The 21,079-nt window shown below is 48.0% G+C and overlaps 1 protein-coding gene across 2 annotated transcripts in view; it reads left to right on the top strand.

Moving 5' to 3' along the window:
• The window catches only part of CLIC5 (chloride intracellular channel 5), a 164,851-nt gene extending 144,213 nt beyond the window's left edge, over positions 1-20,638 (top strand). For both annotated transcript variants that reach the window (XM_047859424.1, XM_047859425.1), the window contains exons 5-6: positions 9,041-9,225; positions 16,028-20,638. In XM_047859424.1, coding sequence (XP_047715380.1) covers positions 9,041-9,225; positions 16,028-16,195 — 353 coding nt within the window. In that variant the 3' untranslated portion in view covers positions 16,196-20,638. The remainder of the gene's footprint in view (positions 1-9,040; positions 9,226-16,027) is intronic.
• Positions 20,639-21,079: the final 441 nt, after the last annotated feature.

Here is a 21,079-nt window from a genome sequence, read left to right as displayed (position 1 = left end):
TCCGCGAGAGGCGAGGGACACCAAACCTGGCCCACCCACAGAGGGCGCTGGAGAGGGACGTATTAACAACTGAAAGAATGGGCGGCTGGGGGAGAGTTTTCAGACGGGATAGTGACAGAATGACAGAAACCAGTAATTATTTACATTTAGAGCTGTGGTGGCTGCGTGACGATTCTTAAATTTGTCAATGGCTCTTCTACAAAAGATGTGGGCATTGGAGGATGAACTAAATGTGGCTAAGTCACTTCAGCCCGAGCGTTTGCAGGGAGCGTTGAGAAAGAACATGCCTAGGTCCCAACGCTGGACCGAGAAAGCGTCTCCCTTGACTCGTTCATTCCCGATGTTCGATGTTTGAACATGAGGGCTGAGCCTAATGTATGGCCTGATAGTTAAAAATAACCTGTTACAAAGTAGCCATAAAAATCTAACAGTTTTCAGCCTGATTCAGTCTGCTACATAAACTGCAACCAGTATTAATAGCTTCAGTCAGCATTTATGTCGTTCTTTCTATTAGCGCAATGGTTTTTACAACCATTTATGAGTTTCTGGAAAGCCTAATAGAAAACACACATGCATGTTATACGTGTTCGCTGTGGAAGATGCAGTTTCCGCTGCTTAAGGACAGGCCAGGAGGGGTCGCCACCGCCCCGTGGCTGAAGCCTGGGCAGGGCTCCAACGGGGACCACATTCTCTCTGGGTTGTTGCAGCCAGCTCGCACCCTCCCCGGGAGTTTCTGAAGCTTCCTCTTTCCACTGGCCCCAGTCTTTCTCTGTCTCTCTTTCTCTTCCCGTTGATAAGTTATCACTGGGGGGAGCCTGCAGGGTACAGACTATGTACACAAAAGGAAACTTAAATTTGAAGACATAAGTGATCATCTTTCTTTTCAAATGTACTGTGGCTTTTAGATTTAGAAAATTATGTGAAGCTGGAAGTGTCTATATTATGCATACCTCCCTTCCTACGTAAAAACAATATCTTATGAAAGGCACGCCAAAAAGTCCTAAATTCTTTACCATGCTGGTTTTTTTTTTTTAATATGTATTTATTTTTGAGACAGAGTGTGAGCAGGTGAGGGGCAGAGAGAGAGGGAGCCACAGAATCCAAAGCAGGCTCCGAGCTCTTGAGCTGTCTGCCCAGAGCCTGACGTGGGGCTCGAACTCACGAGCCATGAGATCACGACCTGAGCTGAGGTCAGTTGCTCAACCGACTGCGCCACCCAGGCGCCCCAACCATTCTGGTTTTTGTTTTTTTTTTTTTTTTTTTTTGGGGACAGAGAGAGACAGAGCATGAACGGGGGAGGGGCAGAGAGAGAGGGAGACACAGAATCGGAAACAGGCTCCAGGCTCCGAGCCATCAGCCCAGAGCCCGACGCGGGGCTCGAACTCACGGACCGCGAGATCGTGACCTGGCTGAAGTCGGACGCTTAACCGACTGCGCCACCCAGGCGCCCCTCATTCTGGTTTTTTAAACGCAGCTAGCTAATTGCCAAAGCCATGCCTTGAAACACACACACACACACACACACACACAGTTCATTTGTTGTCGGGAGTCATACTTCTAAACATGGGGGCAAATATTGGGTTGATTTGTGGAACTGTCTAAAAAAGATGATTCTTCTCCATGATCCCCTCTAGGGCTTGGGGAAGAAATCGTTCAGAGGGTCTTCTCTCCGTCAAGGAAACATCCCTTACCACCTTCAAAATACATCAGAGAAATCTATAAACCCATTTGCTTGGTGAATCTTTCCACCAAGGTGGGTAAGGGGCATCCTACAGTGTCCTGTACCCCAGTCCACCTTATGGTAAGACCTGAATCCTGCCTTGGGACTAGAGAATCGTTTACTGACCACTTACTGGAAAGAACCATGGGAGTTTGTCATTTAATTCACCCTCCCATTCAAGGCTGAAGTCTTTTCTAGAACAAACAAATAATACCCATGGCCGCATGAGCGAGACTCCTCTTAAGCTCAGCTGACACTGCAAGAGTGAACAGTAGGGAATCTGTTGAAGTTGCCATTGCGTTTTGCTTTCTCATAAACCACTGTTTGTCTTTCCACCTTTCCTGTTTTCACCAGTGCCTAGAAACGGAGGCCTGGGGATTGCTTCCCACAGGGGAGCCCCTGGGTCTTTCACAGCTAGAGCCAATTTGACAACATCCTCCTCTCTGGCCATGAGGCCAAGCCTAGTGTTGGTCTCATGCCAAAGGTGGACATGAATTCTCCCAACTATCAGACCAAGTAAGTGTGACACATCCCTGTAGCCTGATTTTTGTTAAGTCCCTTTATGCACCAGAGTCTGTAGAAGAGGCTTTCACAGCAACTTGTGAATAACCATAATCAGTGCAGGATTCAAACTCAGATCTCTTGAAGAACAGAGTGGATGTGCAGACATTTCAGGGAAGCACAGTACAGGGCCACCAGCCCCTCCCTGTCCCTTCCCTGTTGATACCTGTGATGTGTTAACATACCCAGAGGACCCAGACACAGGAGAGTAGGGCTCACCAAGCCTGAAACAAACTTCCGTTCCCATCTTCTACGACCCTGCTGCCTTTTTTTGACCCTGTGGTCGACGGACCAGGCGAAGATGATACTTTGAGAGACAGAAGGACCATGGGGACCCACTACCACTTACCGGCTATGTGTTCTAGACGGGTCGCTGTGGATCAGAGGGTGTGAACCTCGGTTTCCACCTGCTTATAATTTTGCCTTTATGTGCCCATTCATACTTCATGTAACCCAAATATAACAGGGCTACATTTTCTGTCTTTAAGGACTTGGACAACACAGAAAAGCTCTATGACTTCCAATTCCTTAAACTTGAAAGATGAATATAGATCTTTATGGAAGGTTTCTTGCGGGGGAGGGAACTACACTGCCCAGCCCAAAGCCAAATGTCCTAACTACCCCTCTCCACCTTAGAGCATCCTTGTCCCTCCTTAAACAAGTCCTCTTTATGAGCATTTATGTTCCTGCCCACCCTACCTGCACCTCCTTTTTTCCCACCACGGTAACTCTCCTGAGCCTTACTGCTGCCCCAGCCTCCTCCTCTTGCTTGGATCGTTGGCCCTGGACATCTTGTCTAAAGCCATAGGACCTCACTGTTTCTAAAGAAAGGCTTCTTCCTCCAGAAGGGCGAGGGAGAGATGATATGACATTGTTACCATTTGATTTTGGGGGTTCCCATCACATTATCATTCAGGTTTAAAACTATCCAATGTCAACAAGGTGTGGCCATCTTTGTGTTTTCTCTCCAAGAATATGTGATGGCCAGAGAAATCTCCTTTGTGGCCTCCCTCAAGCCACAGCTATGCTTTGTCGTCGTCGTTTGTTATATCGACATGATCTCGAAAGAGATGAAGAGAAACAACTTGATTTGGTCCTCCAGCTATTTCCCAATATCTAGATATTTCTTTCTTCATAGGCAAAACCCAAATGACTTTCTGTCTTTTCACCCAGATGTTCTGCTGTCACACAGACAATGTGACAGCATTGGCCCTGAGTGCAGACAAAGTTAGTATCTGTTGCTGAGAGATGACGGGAAGGGTCCTGGTAGGCTCGCTTCTCAGAGATAGTAACTCCTTCTGGATCCACTGATGGTCATTAACAGTACCAAGAACTCCAGCGGAAGTCAAGCCGTTAATAGAAGAACACAGATATTTTATCAAAGGAGCCGAAGGTAGGACGTGAGGGAGTAGCCACACTCTTGATTCTAATCTGTCCTGAGGATCCACTGGTCCCGTGAGAGAGAAGAATTCTACAGAAGGAATTCTAAGGAAGAAAAAAAAAAAGCATTCACTATTTAGCTGCTGATTCAAACTAACATTTCCATCAAGATAGTGGCCTCACAAGCCAAGCTGTTATCTCCGAATGTTCTCAGTTCCTTTATCTCTCAGATTTAGCACATCAAGAACCGTATCTAGAGGACTTGACTCCTAGAGAAGTAGTCTGTGGTTGTTAGACTATTTGACCTAGGAAAACATAGAGGAAAGCCTTCCCCCTCCTGGCCCAGGGGATTTGGGGATGAAGGAAGAGAGAGAGGTGGAAGGGCCAGGGGCCTAGAGTCGTATCTGGGAAACCCCACATGACACTTTGCTCAGGTAGCCTTCCAGGGCTTTGGAGGGAGCCCAACAGCCTACCTGTGACCACCACCCAAGGCTCAACATCCCCAGCCTTACTCTGGAAGGGAGTGGAGGTTTTGCTGAGGAAACGGTAACTGAGCAGAAACGCGGGACCTGTGGTAGCTTCCTAAAGCCTTCCACCCACTAGATCCCAGGACCCCTCTCTCCCCAAGGCCATGAGGTCACAGGAATCCCACCCTCATTTACTCAGGGAGGAGAGCACAGGTGATGGAGACTTTCTGTAAGACTGAGCATTCTCATGTCAAAGAGACTGAGAATTCTTTTTGAGAGACCATTTATTACATTGGACTATGTTGTAATCCAGAGTGGACTAAATTAAAGTTGTTGTTTTCCTATTACCCAGAGGTTGGGCCCTGTAAAGAAGGCAACAGCAGTGAAAAAGCAAACAAGGTGCAATTTCAGTACGTATCCTGGGAACAGTTTGCTTGTACATATGTGTGTGCCTGGGGAAAGTCTAGGACTCACTTTTTTTTATCTGCTAAATGGGTATGAATAATAATGCCCATCTCAATAGCTTCATTGTGTACTTAGATGATAGGTCGCATAAACATCCCCAGTCTACTTCAGAAATTCAGCTAGTGTATTTCTTGCCGGTGCTGGATCAGAGCCATGAACGAGGCACCGCGGGATAGATAGAGGGTCCCTTGGCCTGAGGCCAGCTCCCAGTAGCCATGATCTTCTTCTCCATGGGAGAGTGGAAGAGACGCCCATCCAGGCTGCAGCCGGTGATCAGAGGTGGTCCCCTGGTTCTTCCCTCTCTGCAAGTTCACATGCCAGAGAGAAAACACGTGTTAGGAGCTGAGGGTACAGGAACCTGGGCCCACAGAGCTGCTCCTGTCCTTTCAAAGACCACCTTTGACATCTGTTCTGCTCTAAGTGAGTTCTGAGCCCCAAAGAGTCTGCGTGGCTGCTTGCTGATACCCCCGCTGCACAAGGCATGCCAGCAAAGCAGGGTTGAGCCGTGCTTGCAAGAGCTTGCTGGAGGCTGAGCTAGAGTCTTGGCTCCCTAGTCCTCATTCAGCCTCCATGCCCTGGTAAGAGTATATTATTTTCTTAGCTCAAATTGCCGTTTCCAAGTCATTATTTCTCTACGACGAGAAAACAATATTGGTTCTTATGTAATATCAACCTCAATGAATCTGGAAGTGATCATGGAATGGGTGGATTTTTTTTTCCTCCTTAAAAAGGAGAAAAATAAATTTGAGATTGTTTGCATATGGCTGAGAATATTTATGAACTATTCCCCTTGCTTCCTCATCACATATTTTACCCAGCACATTTGTGTGTGGTACAGAATAAATCTTTACAGGAAGGGCGGGTGGAGAGGGCAGAAAGCAGTTAAAGGACTGGGTACCCGTCAAGTGCCTGGGACGTGGTTGGTCCTGGGTCTCAGGGTCCCCTGGCCTCAGGCTTACTTGCTGTGGTCTGAGGGTTGCCCCATCCTGCTGCTCAGAGGAAGTCTTTGGCAGGGAGGGTTCCAAATGCGAACACTGAAGGATTACCGTCTACTTGTCACTCTGGTTTCTCTTACGTCCCCTGCGCTGTTTGCAGAAAGGTCAACGCCTGTGCTTTCATGCCCTGGGTACCGTCAGCCGAAAGAGATAATTAAATTCTATGGATGCCAGATTGAGCCAGGGTCAGAGGAATAAGTTGGCAGGTAGGAGGGAAAAGGACTGGCAGAGAAGTTCTTGGTGCTGGCATCTGGTATTCGATAATAAGGGCAGTGCGTTAGCACAGACATGTTGCGTCTGTTTCCCTCTGGCCGTGCCCCTCACACAGCTCGTCACCGAGAAGGGTCCCAGGGGAGTGTAAGGGACCGGCTGTGGCTGTATGTTAAATCGGGAAGAGAAGCAAGGCTCGGGGCTGTTGATTCTCTCCTCCAGGGACCGGGCCTCAGAACTGGAGCTTCTGAGAATCTCTCACGGTCTGCCGCACCTTGGATTTTTGAGGAAAGTACTGGTGGCGAGTGTGGGGTCAGGGACAGAGCGCAGATGGCTGCCATATTTGGTATTGCAGTCATTAACTGCTGTCCCAGCATGGGGCAGGCGTAGTCTGAGGCACTTTTCCCTGCATGAGCTGAGCTAGTCCTCGCCCCGGCCTTACGAAGATTAGCGATCTTCCTCTCACAGTTGACATGAGAAAACGGAACCTCAGTGAAGTTGAGGAACTTGCCCAAGGTTACCCTTCTTGGTAAGTTCCAGGATCAGGGACGTTCCCAACACTTGCGGGGTCTGAAGCCAATGGAATAAGTACAAATAAGGAATCAAAAAAAAAAAAAAAAAAATCGAGCTCAAGGCCTTGGAAGGGGCCCATGTGATTAAGGGAACTGAAGCTTTCACCTCAGCAACGTGGCAGTAGATACACCCTGGGGAGGGTCAAAATTTAAACACAGGGTTAGCTCCAGGTCACGTGGCCCCTTCCCTGCTGCCTGGTCTCCTCTTCTTTCTACCACGGTTAGCACCAACTCCCCCACCCCCTTCACATTCCTGATCAAAATTACACAGACTCCGGTATGAAACTGAAGCTCCGAGGACATCCTCAGAACACGCCCACTTGGTATGTTACATACATGTCAGTTACAGGATACGACAACAGCCACGCCCACTGCCGGGCTTTATTCTTCCACCTCAAGAGCTCCTTGAGAGATAGTTGATACTTATCCAGAACCGCCCTCCCAAGGAGCTCCAGTTGCTGTGCTAGGCGGCTTTTGCAAATGTCATGCTAGTTCCCACGCTGGGCAATTTGGGCACAGACTTCTGCAGTGGCCTGCTCCGGTCTCCAGCGGGCATTTTAGAAGTACAATCAGCAGTGTTTCATTTCCCATCATATGTCTCTTTCCCTTGCATTGCTATCCATTGGTCAGACTTCAACAAGCACTCCTCTATTTGACTTTTCCTATCTCCATTATCATCAAGATTTTGTCAGAATCTCCATAACTGAAAGGGAGGGAGGGATTTAAGGGAGCAGACAAACCCAATATAGATCACAAGTGCTTTGGTGGGGGTGGGGAGCATAATAACTATTGTTTGGTACCCACCCTCTGCTCCTGCCCTTGAATAGGCTTGCAGTCCCATCCTAGTCTAGACAATTACTAAAGGGAATACAAGCATTTTTCCCAGCCCTGCTCACTATTCTCCCAAACTGGAAACACAAAGCAGATGATGAAGTACAAGTTCAAATGCCACACCAGGGAGAAGGAAGTATTGAGAAACCACGTCCAACCTCCAGCCTGTTTTCAACATTCCAGTAAGCGTTCAATTGATTTATCTTGGGCTGGTGTCATTTCATTGTCTCAGACAAAGGCCTTCTATGAAAAGACAAACTTGGGTTGAGGGAGGAGTGGCTAACAGAAGGCACATTTGGGAAAAAGTAAATAAGAGTACAGTCCTCTGGGCTCTTCCTCCAGAGGGAGCATCCCCCTTTCATCTGCTAGAATTAGCATCAAGACTGGCTGGTGACCCGACCTCTGTCCGCTTCTGTCCTCTGAGTTCAGGTGGCCAGTGTTCTGTGCCTGGAATAGACTATGAAGTTCTGGATGGAATGGTTCTGAGTGATAGTGACTTCTGGCTGTTCTTTTGTTTTTGTTTTTTTTTTTTAAATTTTTTTAACATTTTATTTATTTTTGAGACAGGGAGAGACAGAGCATGAACAGGGGAGGGTCAGAGAAAGGGAGACACAGAATCTGAAACAGGCTCCAGGCTCTGAGCCGTCAGCCCAGAGCCCGACACGGGGCTCGAACTCACGGATCGCGAGATCGTGACCTGAGCCGAAGTCGGCCGCTTAACCGACTGAGCCACCCAGGCGCCCCATCCGGCTGTTCTTTTAAATATTTTGTTCTGCTCTTGTGGCTAAATTAATTACTCGGCAGGAAATTACTGGGACAAGACTGTAAACGTCATCCACCACATGATCTTCCTTTGGACGTTCATTCTTTGAGCTGTGTCCGTGACAGGTTTCCACGCAGCTGTGACTGGGCATTTCTGGTGCACTGGCCCTTCCATTGTGGACATCCCTGATTTTTAGACCAACCTTCTCTAGATTAAACTGAAGTAGGGCTTTCTGGTATGCATTGGTCCTGTAGGGGCAACACCAAACAGGTGGTTTACTTTCCTATGTCAGGTCTTCCTGCAAACCTTGTCGCCTTCCCTTCTCAGGTTGGGTTCGTCAGTGCTTCCATGGTTAATGCTTCTGCAAAGTCTGGTGCATATCTCTGTCCTAGGGATTTTGCGCAGTTGTTATTTACTTAGTCAGGAGCCCTTTCTACAAAATTATTATGTGGGTTGATTGTGGAATATTGGCAAAATATAGAGAAGCAAAATAGAAAATGAAAGTTAACTGTCGTTATTGTATCTACTGGAGATAAGCACTCTAAAAACTCGGACGTATATCCTAATGGTTGTATTTCTGTATTTATGTTTTTTCCACGAATGATTAGCTAGTATACTTTGCTTGGTTAAAGTTTGCTTTTTCTGGGGCACCTGGGTAGCTCAGTCGGTGGGGTGTCCGACTTCGGCTCAGGTCGTGATCTCATGGGTCACGAGTTCGATCGAGCCCTGCATCAGGCTCAGTGCTGTCAGCACGGAGCCAGCTTTGGATCCTGTCTCCCCCCCCCCCCCCCGACCTCTGCCCCTCCTCCACTTGCACTAATCTCTCTCAAAAATAAATAAATACTCAAAAGCTTTTTTTTTTTTTAATAAAAAAAAAAGTTTGCTTTTTCAGACCACTTAGTCCTCTTCCACTGCATTGGATTGGTGACTGCCAGGTATTCGGTAGTGTGTGGGGAGCTGGCCGTGTGACAAGGGGGACAGGATTCGGGATGAGCCCCTTTACTCCGAAGTCCCTGCGGTTGTTGCCAGTGGCAGGAAGGTCCGCTAAAGATACTTCTTTTGCTGTTTCATGCCAGCCCTTGAGAAAGGCCTGACCAAGGCACTGAAGAAACTGGATGACTACCTGAACACCCCTCTTCCAGAGGAGATCGACGCCAACACTTGCGGGGATGAAGACAAGAGGTCCCGGCGCAAATTCCTAGACGGGGACGAGCTGACCCTGGCCGACTGCAATCTGTTGCCCAAACTCCATGTGGTCAAGGTAAAGACCGCTCTATCTGCAGGTGGCTCGCTGTATCCAGGTCCGCCATAGGCCCGGTCACTTGTGTGGATGAGTCAAGGACAGTGCCACACGGCCGGTCCAGAGCCTGGGCTCTGAAGTCATACGAATAGGAACCCAGAGTCAGCTTCCACTGCCTGGTGGCTGTATAGACTCTCTGAGTGTCAGTAAAGCAGGCATATATTACTTCCTCCTTATTCTCATTCTTACTTCTTGGCTGGGAGAGTAAATACGGTGTGACAGTGCCTGGCATATTGTAAAGGCTCAATACATAGTAGCTCATTGTCATTTCATGTATGAGAGAGAGAGTGAGTGAGGGCACTTCTTCCTTGTCTCTGCCTCCTGGGTTCTCACTGGCCACACCCCCACATCTCTCTGAAGTTGCTTCATGTGCGAGCCTTCTCATTCCCTTCAGTAACTCCCTAGGGCAGGCATATAGCATCCTCCTCATCTATCAGTTGAAGAGCCGGAGGCTGTAAGAAGTGACATATTTTCTTGTCATGGTTGCACTCACTGGTCAACTTCATCACCCCGTGTAATCCTGTCCTGTAAGAATCGGAGGATCCGAGAGTTGGAAAGAAGGGAATTCCAAGGTCATCCCAAACCATCTCCCACCCCAAACGGGACCACTTTCTGTGTGTCTGTGACAGGCTTCCATGCAGCTGTCACTGCACCTTTCCGATGATGAAGAGTCCCCTGCCTAACGAGTCAGCCCTATCCCTTTGGACAGCGTTGATTATTAAAACATCCTTATATTGAGCCCCATCAGCCTCCAGGCCACCCTTTGTATTCTGGAACAGCATGGAACGGGACTGCTCTGTTTCATCTCATTTGAAGACAACAGTAGGGTGCCCCAGCATTCTCTCTCTAAACTGATGCTTCTTCTTACCTCCTTTCCCGGCCCTCACCAGCCTAGAGAAACACACAGTGGGATCGTGCAGCTAGACCGTCGTCTACTCCCATACGTAGTATCTATCGTACGTCTCAGGCAGTCAGCTCTGTGGGGATAGTGGCTTCTCCAAGCATGATGGTGGGCGGGTTCATGGTGGCCCTTTCATAAATACTCACTGATTGGCCATTTCATCACTTAGCTTGTGACTTTATCATACCCACTTTCCTTCTACCCTTCGTAAAAAGAATCATTTATCAGCTGGCTATCTGCCTATCGTGTTTCAGCTGTAGCCCTGAGCTGGAAACGCAGGCCTCCCTCCAATCAGAGCACAACCAGCTTGAATTGCGATCTTAGCTGGGCAAGCGCCATGGGACTTGGTCAGAGCTGGAGACTGGGTGGGAATCATGCATGCCGTTACCGATAGGCTGGGAAAATGCAGCCTATGAATATGAAGGCACTTTGGGTTTCGGGGCCAGGCCAACGGTTACTTATAAGTCCACCCAAGCTTACACGTCTTTGAAGTTGTTAATTACTGCATGCGCCACCACAGCCCTGGAAACGTCTTTTATTCTCTTTTCCCGAGGAACAAGCGGCACCCTTAGGGATGGTGTGTTTCCAGGTCAGCCACACGGCGTCAGAGCGGTGTAACGGAAGGACCCCCATTCAGAAAGGCGTGAGACCCCCACGCTAGTCCTGACAGGATGAGCTGGGGCGAGTCATTTAATCTCTTTGGAATTTTTTTTTCTCATGCCCCAATGAAGAGATAGGAAGTATATTCCTTCTTGCCTCTTTCTCTCTCTTCTTTCGCTCTTTTCTTCTGTCTTGAAGAATCTCTTGTCAAATAAGGTAAACAAATGGATCTCCCAGGCCCCGTGCTTCATCCTTCGACTCCTCCAGTGCCTCCCCAGCCCTAAACGATGATGCGACGCCCGTGTCCTTGGAGAAGCTGGGGATCGGGGCGGGGCGGGGGGGGGGGGGATGGCGGCCTTGGAGGGGACAAGGCTGGGCCTCGCCTTCTGTCTCCTCATATTTCTGCTGATCCAGCTTATCAGATCCCAGAGACCTGGCAAACCCCCGACATGAAGAAAGAGTGAAGGGGGAGCCAAGTCAAGTTTGGCTTCTGATGCCAAAACCTAATCTGGGCTGTGGGAGCTAACTGTTTTCATATGAAAGAGCAAATTCAGAGCAGGAGCGTGGAAGTTCCTGTGAACGTCAGAGCTCCGTGTGCGCATCCCCGCCTGCTCTCTTGCGCGTGCGTTCTCCCTCCCTCTCTCTCTCTTGCCTGGCTCTCGTTCAGGTTCATCTTCATCCCGCCTGAGAGCCTGGTTTGAACTCGTGCTGTCTGGCTCCCTTCTAGTCCTTGGCTCCTCAAGTCAAACCGACATGCGAGGAAACAGCCGGTTCCGTGGCCAAGGCTCAGGGCGTGCAGATCCGGGCAGGGAGGGGCATGGCGGGCCCTCTCTCGGGGCCACTGGGACCCCTGCCTAGCACAGTGACCTGCTTCAGCCCCTGAAGCAAACAGGAAGGGAGGCATGAACACAAGTCTATGTCCATAAATTGCTTTTCTGCTGTTTTAAATCTCACGTCGTATCCTTTAAAAATGAAAACAGATCCCAGCACGGAGGGACTTGAGGCCGCTCTGTCGGTCAGCGTGTGACCCGCGGATCCTGCAGGGACTTGCTCTTGCCGGGGCAGGGACAGCTTCTTCTCAAAGGCTCTTGGGCAAACCCAAGGGCCCTCACCCTGCGGTGAACAGGGGAAGGCCAAGGTGAACGGGCAGTGTCTGTTGGACCCAGCATTGGCTTATGGCTGGTGTTCTTCCAGAGGACTCAGATTCCATCCCCTTTGCCTTTTTAGCCACACCTGAGCCGGACACAACATTGTGGGGATGGCTTCCCCAGTGACCACACCAGACCAGTTATCTTAGCCAAGAGAATTTAATTTTTTTTCATTTTAGAGAGAGAGAGAGATGAGCCGGGGAGAGGGGCAGAGAGAGAAAAAGAGAGAGAGAGAGAGGATCTTAAGCTCAGCCTGACCTACGCTCAGAGGATCTACGCTCAGCATGGAGCTCGATGCAGGGCTCGATCCCACAATCCTGGCATCTTGCCCGGAGCTAAAATCAAGAGTCCGTTGCTCAACCGACTGAGCCACCCAGGCGCCCCACCAAAAGAATTTAATAGGAAGAAGCACTAAGTACTGAAGATCTAGGAAGGCAAAGTGTACCATGACATTTCACCAGGATGAGGCAGCTACAACCCCCAGGGCAGCAGAGGTAAATGGAAGAGGTCAGAATTATCTAAACTTGGAAACTTAGATGAGGGGCCCCTGCAGAGCTGAACCTTGGACCTCTGCGGTGGGGCGCTGCTGAGCCAGCACTGGAGGCGGAGTTAAGAGGACAGTCCAGAGGGGTCACTGTCGTGCGCTGGCCTCTCTCAGACGGGGTGATGCACGGGTTCCGCTAGTGTAGGCAAAACAAGAAAACTGGAGTCAGTTGCCACTGCGGGAGCAAAGGGGACTGAGAGGAACAGAATGCCTAGGAAGGGAAGGGACGTCTCTTCTCCCTCCTCCAGCCTTGCAGGCTTTCTCTCTAGCGCCCCCTCGTGGCAGAGCCTCACAGGGAGTCACTGGCAAAGCAGAGAGGTGATTTGCAGAGTCCCTGCCCCAGCGGCTGGAAGAAACAAGCCCAAGGGTGGTTTGGAGATCAGCAGCTATAGCTGAATAACTGGCACATGAGGGATTCTGAGTATAGCAGTTCCTGCATCATTTGCACAGGGCTTGGTAGCCCCGTGGAGAGGACCGCAGATTAGAAGGGAAGGACTGTCACAGGACTAAAAGGCACGGCCTAAGGAACATAGTCAGTGATACTGATAGTGTCCTGTGGTGACGGATAGGAGCTACACTGTTGCTGTGCACAGCACAGCATAGAAACTTGGCTGAATCACAGGGTTGCACACCTGAAACTAATGTAACATTGCACACCAACTACACTCAAATAAAAAAAAGAAAAGAAAAGAAAAGAAAAGAAAAGAAAAGAAAAGCAAGGACCGGAATAAATATTAGTAATGATTACTCAGTAGATGTTGGTCGAATTAATTCATTTCCTGTGTAATGTTGTGTAAGCCATTGAATCTCTTGTGGCTTCAGTTTGTTCATTGCTGAGGATCTCTGGTCTTTAAAAGTACGTGTCTTACGTTTGACTCTAGAAGATGCACTCTGATTTGGGATAACTGAGGATAGTAAAGATTCCATACAACTGTTTATGGAACCTTTACTTAGTTAACTTCCCTTTGCCTTACTTTCCACATCTGTAAAAATGGGAGTATAATACACTCTTCCTTATAAAGTTATCTAGAGATTTCAAGTAGCTTGCAGAGGGCTTAAGGTGGAGCCTAGAGCAGGGTGCAGAGTAGATAAGTATTTGCTAGTGTCGCTGTGCTCATAAACCGTGTCATTGAGCTTATCAGGCAGTACAGAAATGAAGAAGTTGTGGTTCCTGTCCTCCTACTGCTCACAAGCTAGAGAAGAGGGAGAGGATATGAAAACAGTAATTGCAATTCAGAATAGAACAGAGCTTAGTATGTAACAGACGTTCCAAACTGAAGAATAGAGAGGGGGAGATGCGTGCTCCTTGGGAATGTGGTCAAATCGATGAGGCTGAGCTTTTTCTGCCCTCCCTCATCGTTGCCCTCACTCAGCACAGCTCTCTAGGGGACCCTGAACATCACGGGCATCAACATGAAGGTGAAAGTCCAGAGTAGCTGAACTGGGGTGGCCGGCGGGGGGGGGGAAAGGGGGGAGGTTTTCTGAGTGGGAGGATCCCAGGGTCAGCAGTCTGACGACCTCTCTAAAAAGAAAGCGAGGAAAGGAGTCAGAAGTCAGTGCCTTAGGAGAGAGGCTACTCTTTATTGTTCCCACCCTAGCCCCCCGAGGGCTCGAGGCAAGAACGGCTAATGTGTGGACCCCAACGTACAGTGACAATAAAGGGGGCCCTGTTAAAAAAAAAGTGCTCAGAATTTCCAGATGGTGACAGCAGAGCATTAAACCAAGAACAGGGGGCGCCTGGGTGGCGCAGTCGGTTAAGCGTCCGACTTCAGCCAGGTCACGATCTCGCGGTCCGTGAGTTCGAGCCCCGCGTCGGGCTCCGGGCTGATGGCTCAGAGCCTGGAGCCTGTTTCCGATTCTGTGTCTCCCTCTCTCTCTGCCCCTCCCCCGTTCATGCTCTGTCTCTCTCTGTCCCAAAAATAAATAAACGTTGAAAAAAAAATTTTTTTTTAAATAAACCAAGAACAGGCCCCTCTGAGTTCGAGGCCCCGTGTAACTACACAGGTCACCCTCAGCGAAGACCACCTTATCCTTATCTGTGAATGCATGCAAATGGGCAAAAGTGGGTCTCAATGAATTAGAAGAGGAGGTGATGTTTCTCGAGCACTCAGTATGAGCCAGGTACCCCTCTAAACGTTTAGTGTGTGTTAACTAATTTGTTATTCCAGGATAGGTTCTATCATTATCTTCCTTTGAGAGATAAAGAAATTGGGGCTCAGAGAGGCTAAGTAAGTAGTCCAAGGCCACACAGCTATTCAGTAGTGGAGTAAAAATTGCAGATGCGTTCAGCTGGGATCGAGAGCCCGCGCTTTAACCACTGTGCGACCGTTTCAGCACGAACTCCACTTTCCCAGAACGCCCATCCACGGCCCCCACGTGTGGCAGACTCCGGACAGAATAAAAATCACCATTCGTTCACTCCCGCTCAAGATCTGTTCATTCGAGAACCTGCCTATCCATTCCCACATCTGACTTACACTCCATATGCTTTTTATTCTCTCCTAAAAATACGGGTGCTTATGTAAAACAGAGCAGGTAACAGGAAACAGTTTACAGCTCGATCAGTCAGACTTAACCACTGATCACATTTTGGTACCTGTACTTCTAAGTAATCACACACATTTCTCCAAATGCATGATACTGCACTTCTTAAAAATTTTATTTTATACTGCACTTTATTTTCAAAAAAAAAATTTTAATCTTTATTTTTGAGAGAGGGGGGTACAAGTGGGGGAGGGGCAGAGCGAGAGGGAGACACAGAATCTGAAGCAGGCTCCAAGCTCTGAGCTGTCAGCACAGAGCCCAACGTGGGGCTTGAACTCGCGGACCGTGAGATCATGACCTGAGCCAAAGTCGGATGCTTAACCGACTGAGCCGCTCAGGCGCCCCTGCAGCATCATTTTTAATGGCTGTCCAGAATGGCCCTGTATTTATGTATGATGATGTATTTCTCCATTTAGATATTGGCGGACATTTGTGTTCTATACCATTTTTTTTTTTTTTTTACCGTTGCATTCTTTTTTTTACTATTAGTTCCATGATCATATACGGGTAGCTGAATCTTGGTATACGTACATGATTGTTTCCTAAGGAAACATCGCTAGAAGGAGAATGGCGAGGTCAAAGGGCAAATTGTATTTACTTAAGAAATACGGGGCGCCTGGGTGGCGCAGTGGGTTAAGCGTCTGACTTCAGCCAGGTCATGATCTCGCGGTCCGTGAGTTCGAGCCCCGCCTCGGGCTCTGGGCTGATGGCTCGGAGCCTGGAGCCTGTTTCCGATTCTGTGTCTCCCTCTCTCTCTGCCCCTCCCCCGTTCATGCTCTGTCTCTCTCTGTCCCAAAAATAAATAAAAAAAAAATAAAAAAATAAAAATAAAAAAAAAAGAAAGAAATAAGCTTAGATAAGATGACAAGGAGGCAGCGCTTGCCAGCTTGTGTCACAGACACTTTGCTGATGGCCCCCTGTGATGCCTGCTGGGTTTCCTCCCAGCCCACATGGTAGGTCAAGCCACTTAACTCCTCAGTGACTTTGCCCGCTCACGCCATCTCTGTCCTGCCGTCTGTGTTGTAGATTGTGGCCAAGAAATACCGCAACTACGATTTCCCGGCTGAGATGACAGGCCTGTGGCGGTACCTCAAGAACGCCTATGCCCGGGATGAGTTCACCAACACCTGTGCGGCAGACAAGGAGATCGAGTCGGCCTACGCGGATGTTGCCAAGCGCCTCAGCCGGTCCTGAGCTCGGCCACCTTGCCCCACCGCTCCAGCAGAAGGACTCCACTTCTCCCAAAGGACTCCGGCCTCACACACTCCTCTTCCGCGTTGCCTCGGGGACACTCCTTTTTGTAGCCGGCCGCCTCTTGCTGGCCTCCTGGAACCCCGGCCTGCTGTCTCTTAGGAAGGTCAGCGCCGACCCCATCTGATCGTGCAGGAATCTGCAAGCAGAAATGATAGAAATAGTCAAGCTCTCAACCTTTGGGCCGGGCCTGGGTTCCGTGCATCTGGGGTCAGTGTTGGAGAACCCACGTAAGGGACCGTCACTGCCCCCTCCGCCAATATCAGAACCTCTCCTCAGCTGCATTAGGAAAACGTGCGACACTGTGCCCTCTTCCGCCCTCCTCTTTGTTGGGAACTCCACGGCCAAGGACAGATGCCATCGTAGTTCTTAGTAGAAACAGATCCGCTGCGTTTGGGGGAGATGGAGAGAGTGAACGGAGGACAGGCAGGCTGGGGATTGGGCCCGTGACAGACACACCTGCAGTCCCTCACAGCGTCTTGACACCTGCTGTCCCACTGGGAGCTGAAGACCAGATTGGAAAACCACTTCAGGCGTAGTCTCCGCTTGCTGCCGTGCTGAGGGCATTGCGATGCCCTCGTGTGTCTGGCTGACACCAGCCTCTGTTTTTACACTGTCCAGGCCTTTCGAGGAAGGGAAGTTGGCATGCAGTTGCAAAGCAGAGTGACTGGGAAGGGCCAGAGGAGGAGCGTCAATGCCAAAAGGACCACGGGGTCTGCCAGCCATGGATTTTGCTTGCTTTAGGGGTAGTTGTTTTGGTGGAGATGACGTTTGATCCATGAGTGAATTTCAGTCTTGGAGAAAGCAGATGGGGGGGGGTGGGGCGGTTGGGTGAAGAAGTTCTTCATGAGGCTCCATGTTCCCTGGCAATCTTTCAGATAGGTCTTCTCTCTTATGATCTCCCTAAGTCTTGAACTGCTGATGTTATATATCACTGCGAACCCTATAACAAAAAAACCAAGAATTGGCCAAACATGACTTTCCAGGTCCTTCAAGTTGCTCCTGGATGCGGGTCTTGGGTCTGCTAGCTGGGCGCTCCTGGCTGAGTCGGCTGCAGCCTCCATCGGGTGATGGGTCCATTTGGGAGGTGGCATGGTCATGGAACACCTTAGGAAGAAAGTCCATGGGCCTTTCTGACTGGGAAACCATGTGGTTTGAACTTGAAGAAAAATATGTGCCCCATCTGGGCTAATTTTCCTGCCATCTGACTCACCTGCCAGATGAAAAAGGATATTTTTTAGTTGGTATTTCTCTCCTTGGTCATTCTCCTTGAGTGTCACCTCCTTCAAAGCTCACCTGGCTTGAGCCTGGGAACCCGGGCAGAGGAAACTCAGGAAAATGAGCTAACCATCGGCCCCCTATCCTGGTGAACACCCTATGAGAAAAGCCACCTGCTACAGGATGAGGCTTCCAAGTGCTAGAAAGCCTCGGGAACCGGCTCATTGCTCAGGAAGGGTGGCAGGACAGCATGGGGCCTTTCCGTGAAGACATCCGTGCATCTTCAACCCGGCAGGCCCCAGACCCACCTGCCTCCAGGGAGCTCTGGAGAACAAAAGTGGCACACAGATCTGAGCATTGGGGAGGAAACAGGGGCGCCCTTAGCCCACTGGGGAAGAGGAAATTTCTCAGTAGGACATTTTATTAGCCTGAGAGCTTTGCAAGGGCAGGAGGAGTCGATTCATTTCCACCCCTAAAGGAACCTTCCCAGGGACTCCCCGGGAACTTAGTCCCGAGACATGTTTAAAAAGGAGAATGCTGAGGAAATGGCCCCTTTTACTCTACAGTAAAGCCCCAGACTGGTCTCTTGGGAGATGAAGTCTTGAATGATCCCAGGAGACTTTGAATTAGTGTAAATCCTGTTGTCCCGAGAAACCCCTCCCTGAGTTGACCAACACAGGCATGATGACCTAAGAGGCAGTTTACTTTCCAGAGACCCACAGTGGGGCTGTTCTTGAAGCAGGTAGGTGTTAGCATGGCCAGCGCGACAGAGAAAACAGGCCACCCGGGGGGGGGGGGGGGATGGCTCCCCACACGAGTTGTCGGATACTAATGACTGATTTGATTGTCAGAATTCAGCGTTGGCGAGTCTTTAAAAACAAGCCAAACCAAATCAACATGGTTGTTTCTAGATATTCCTTCTGTGGTTGACTTAGTTTTACATAAATATTAAGGCACGAGTTTGGGGGGGCAGTTACGTGATCACTTATAAGCATTTAACACAGGGGGCAGAGTTATAGATGGAAAGCACTTCTGAATACTTGATTCAGGAATATCTTTTTTCTTTCAACAGTAAATTACTATATAATACGACTATTGACTGAGAGCTTTAATGTCTTATGACCAGATTTATTAGAATATTTTTAAGTAACAATAATATTATCTTCTGATTACTTTTTTCCAAAAGAGATTTGCCTCCATATTCTTCAGCCTCCCTGAAGAATCTTGGCCATAACCTTGTTATATACATGGCAAATCATCTTCCAACATCCGTATGGTGAGGTCCTTAGGTGTCTCCAGAACCAACTCAGGAAGTATTCAAGGTTTGCAGTGTAGACTCCAGAGTTTTAAGAGGAGGTCACCCTTGTCACTGGTCTTGAATGAATACTGATCCTTCAGAAAACATTTCATTGGCATTTGAAAAGGTTTGGGATGAGATCCTATTTTGTTTGGGATTTATTTTTCTTCTTTGGTTTCCGTGTCACTGTTTTATTTGATTTTTATGGGATAGCATGGTGGGAGGCAGAGGCAGAAAGAAGAACCCAACTTAGAATAACTGTGTAGAATTTACCCATCTGTCAGGCTGGGCTGCCTCTTAGGATGGCCCAGAGAGAAGGTATTGGATAAGATTTTAATAACTTTATAAGATGGGCTGGATAATGGTTCCTTCTATTGTGTGTCTTTATCCCCTGATAAGGGAATTCAGATGCCTGACAATTCAGAATCACAGGCTGTGAAAAGTGAAAACCACTTTTATTTGGTCATACAATCTCGGACGGTTTCAGCTTCCCAGGAAATGCCACCGTTTTTGGTGTTCACATCCCCCGCTGGTGGGGCCAGCAAGGATCTTGGCCTTTTCATTAGAAAAAAGGCTTCACCAAGAGTGAAGTTTCCTGAGCTGCACATGCTAGCATTTATCAAATGCAACAACGGAAGCTCTTCACGACATCTGTGCCCTCTGGCCACTCTGCAGGCAGACGATGCCAGCATCTTAGAATTGTTGCAAAATGGATCATGCCCGGAACAGACCCTGCAGATCTAAGAATCCCAGGAGGCTTAGACAAATAGAATTTTAAAAAGGGACAGAGTCAGGAGGGTGTGTTAGTAAGAGTTTTCCGTGGTGAGAAACCATTGAGGTCTGTGTCTAAACATCAGTTGGTTTAGAGGCAGCAGGAGATGTAGTTGACTCACCACTATTGCCAGTGGCCAGGACCCTTTTTGATAGCAGAGTGAATCAAGATGCCAGTGTCTCTCTCCTTGGAAAGATGAAGCAGTATTAAGTCGTTAGTAGAACTAAGTTCATTGATTCCTAAGGGATCACTTCGTCGTTTTTGATATGCCATTGAAAAGAATTGTAAGCGTTAGAGAAAGAAGTATGCATGTGGAACATCTGGAGCTGAACATCTTTGGGCTTGGAGCCCTTTCTGCAAACAAGACCATTGTCTTCTATCCAGCGCTTTGTAGCATTCAAACCAAGGAACGTGTGCCCCCTTCATGAATGCCTGTTCCTCGACCTTTGCCAATATTCTTCTCGCAGCTTAGTTTCAGGATGCTTTCCTTTCATCATTCGGTATGATCCAAAGTGTGCATAATTTTGTCTAATGTTACCTGAGGAATTAGATCCAATGTTCCCCTTACCAACCAAAAATAAAATGGAAGATTGCTTCATTATAGGGTTTGGGCTAATCTGTGTTTCGCTAAAAGCAATCTGTTTTTTTTTTTTTTTTTTGAAAACCATAGTTTTAAGGATCCAATTATCTAAGGTATTTTATGTATAGTTAGAGATTTCATATTATCGATTATGCCTATACTTAAAATATATAATATCCGGCAGACGTTTGAATTTGTCTTCCTTTCCTGATTTCCTGTTTTTCCCATTTGGAAAGCTGGGGTGTAGCTAATTTAGCAAAAGATGCCTAGCTTTTATAGAAGGACAAAATTTCATTTTAGAAAGACACTCCAAATGATGGTCACTTGATTTTCTCAAGACCTTTAACTGTGGTGATAAAGTACTAAGACATGCTTTCAAGCCTTAATAAATATAAGTTGCCTTTTAATGAAGATATTGTTGAATGTTTTCTTCCTGAATCTGAAGCAGTTAGAAATTTGTTTTCCAGTCTTGATTGGTATTGGCTGATTCAAATAAAGTTGGTTTATTTTCAAATACTACAAACGCGATCCTCAGACTGCTTATTTGAGGTGGGGATTTCCTATGCTGTTCTAAATGAGAAGCGTGAAATACCCTTTTTTTTTTTCCAAATAAGGGTTATTCTGTTTTCCCATTATAAAAGAGAATATGTTCATTATTCTTAAAAATCAAAAGCAAATAAAAAGAGGAAGAGGGGAAGGAAAAGCAAGAAGCTTGTGACCCAGTCATCCAAAAATCAATTTTTATTTTAGCAAGAATGAATTAGATTCTATTCTATAGAACGTGGGCTGGGTCAAGAAATACACTGACGTTTCTTCATGTTTCTCACTTCAGTTGCCAATCTGTAGGGTCACACTTGGGGGTAGGCAAACAGTGACAATCCAGATATGATTTAAGGAGTACTTTAAAATACTGGTTCACCTGCACCCAAAACTCTCTCTTGTCCCCCCCCCACCCCCACC

This window comes from Prionailurus viverrinus, chromosome B2, assembly GCF_022837055.1.
Source record: "Prionailurus viverrinus isolate Anna chromosome B2, UM_Priviv_1.0, whole genome shotgun sequence".
Taxonomy (NCBI): domain Eukaryota; kingdom Metazoa; phylum Chordata; class Mammalia; order Carnivora; family Felidae; genus Prionailurus; species Prionailurus viverrinus.
Note: the sequence above shows the minus strand (reverse complement) of the source record. Positions and strands in the feature narration are given on the sequence as shown.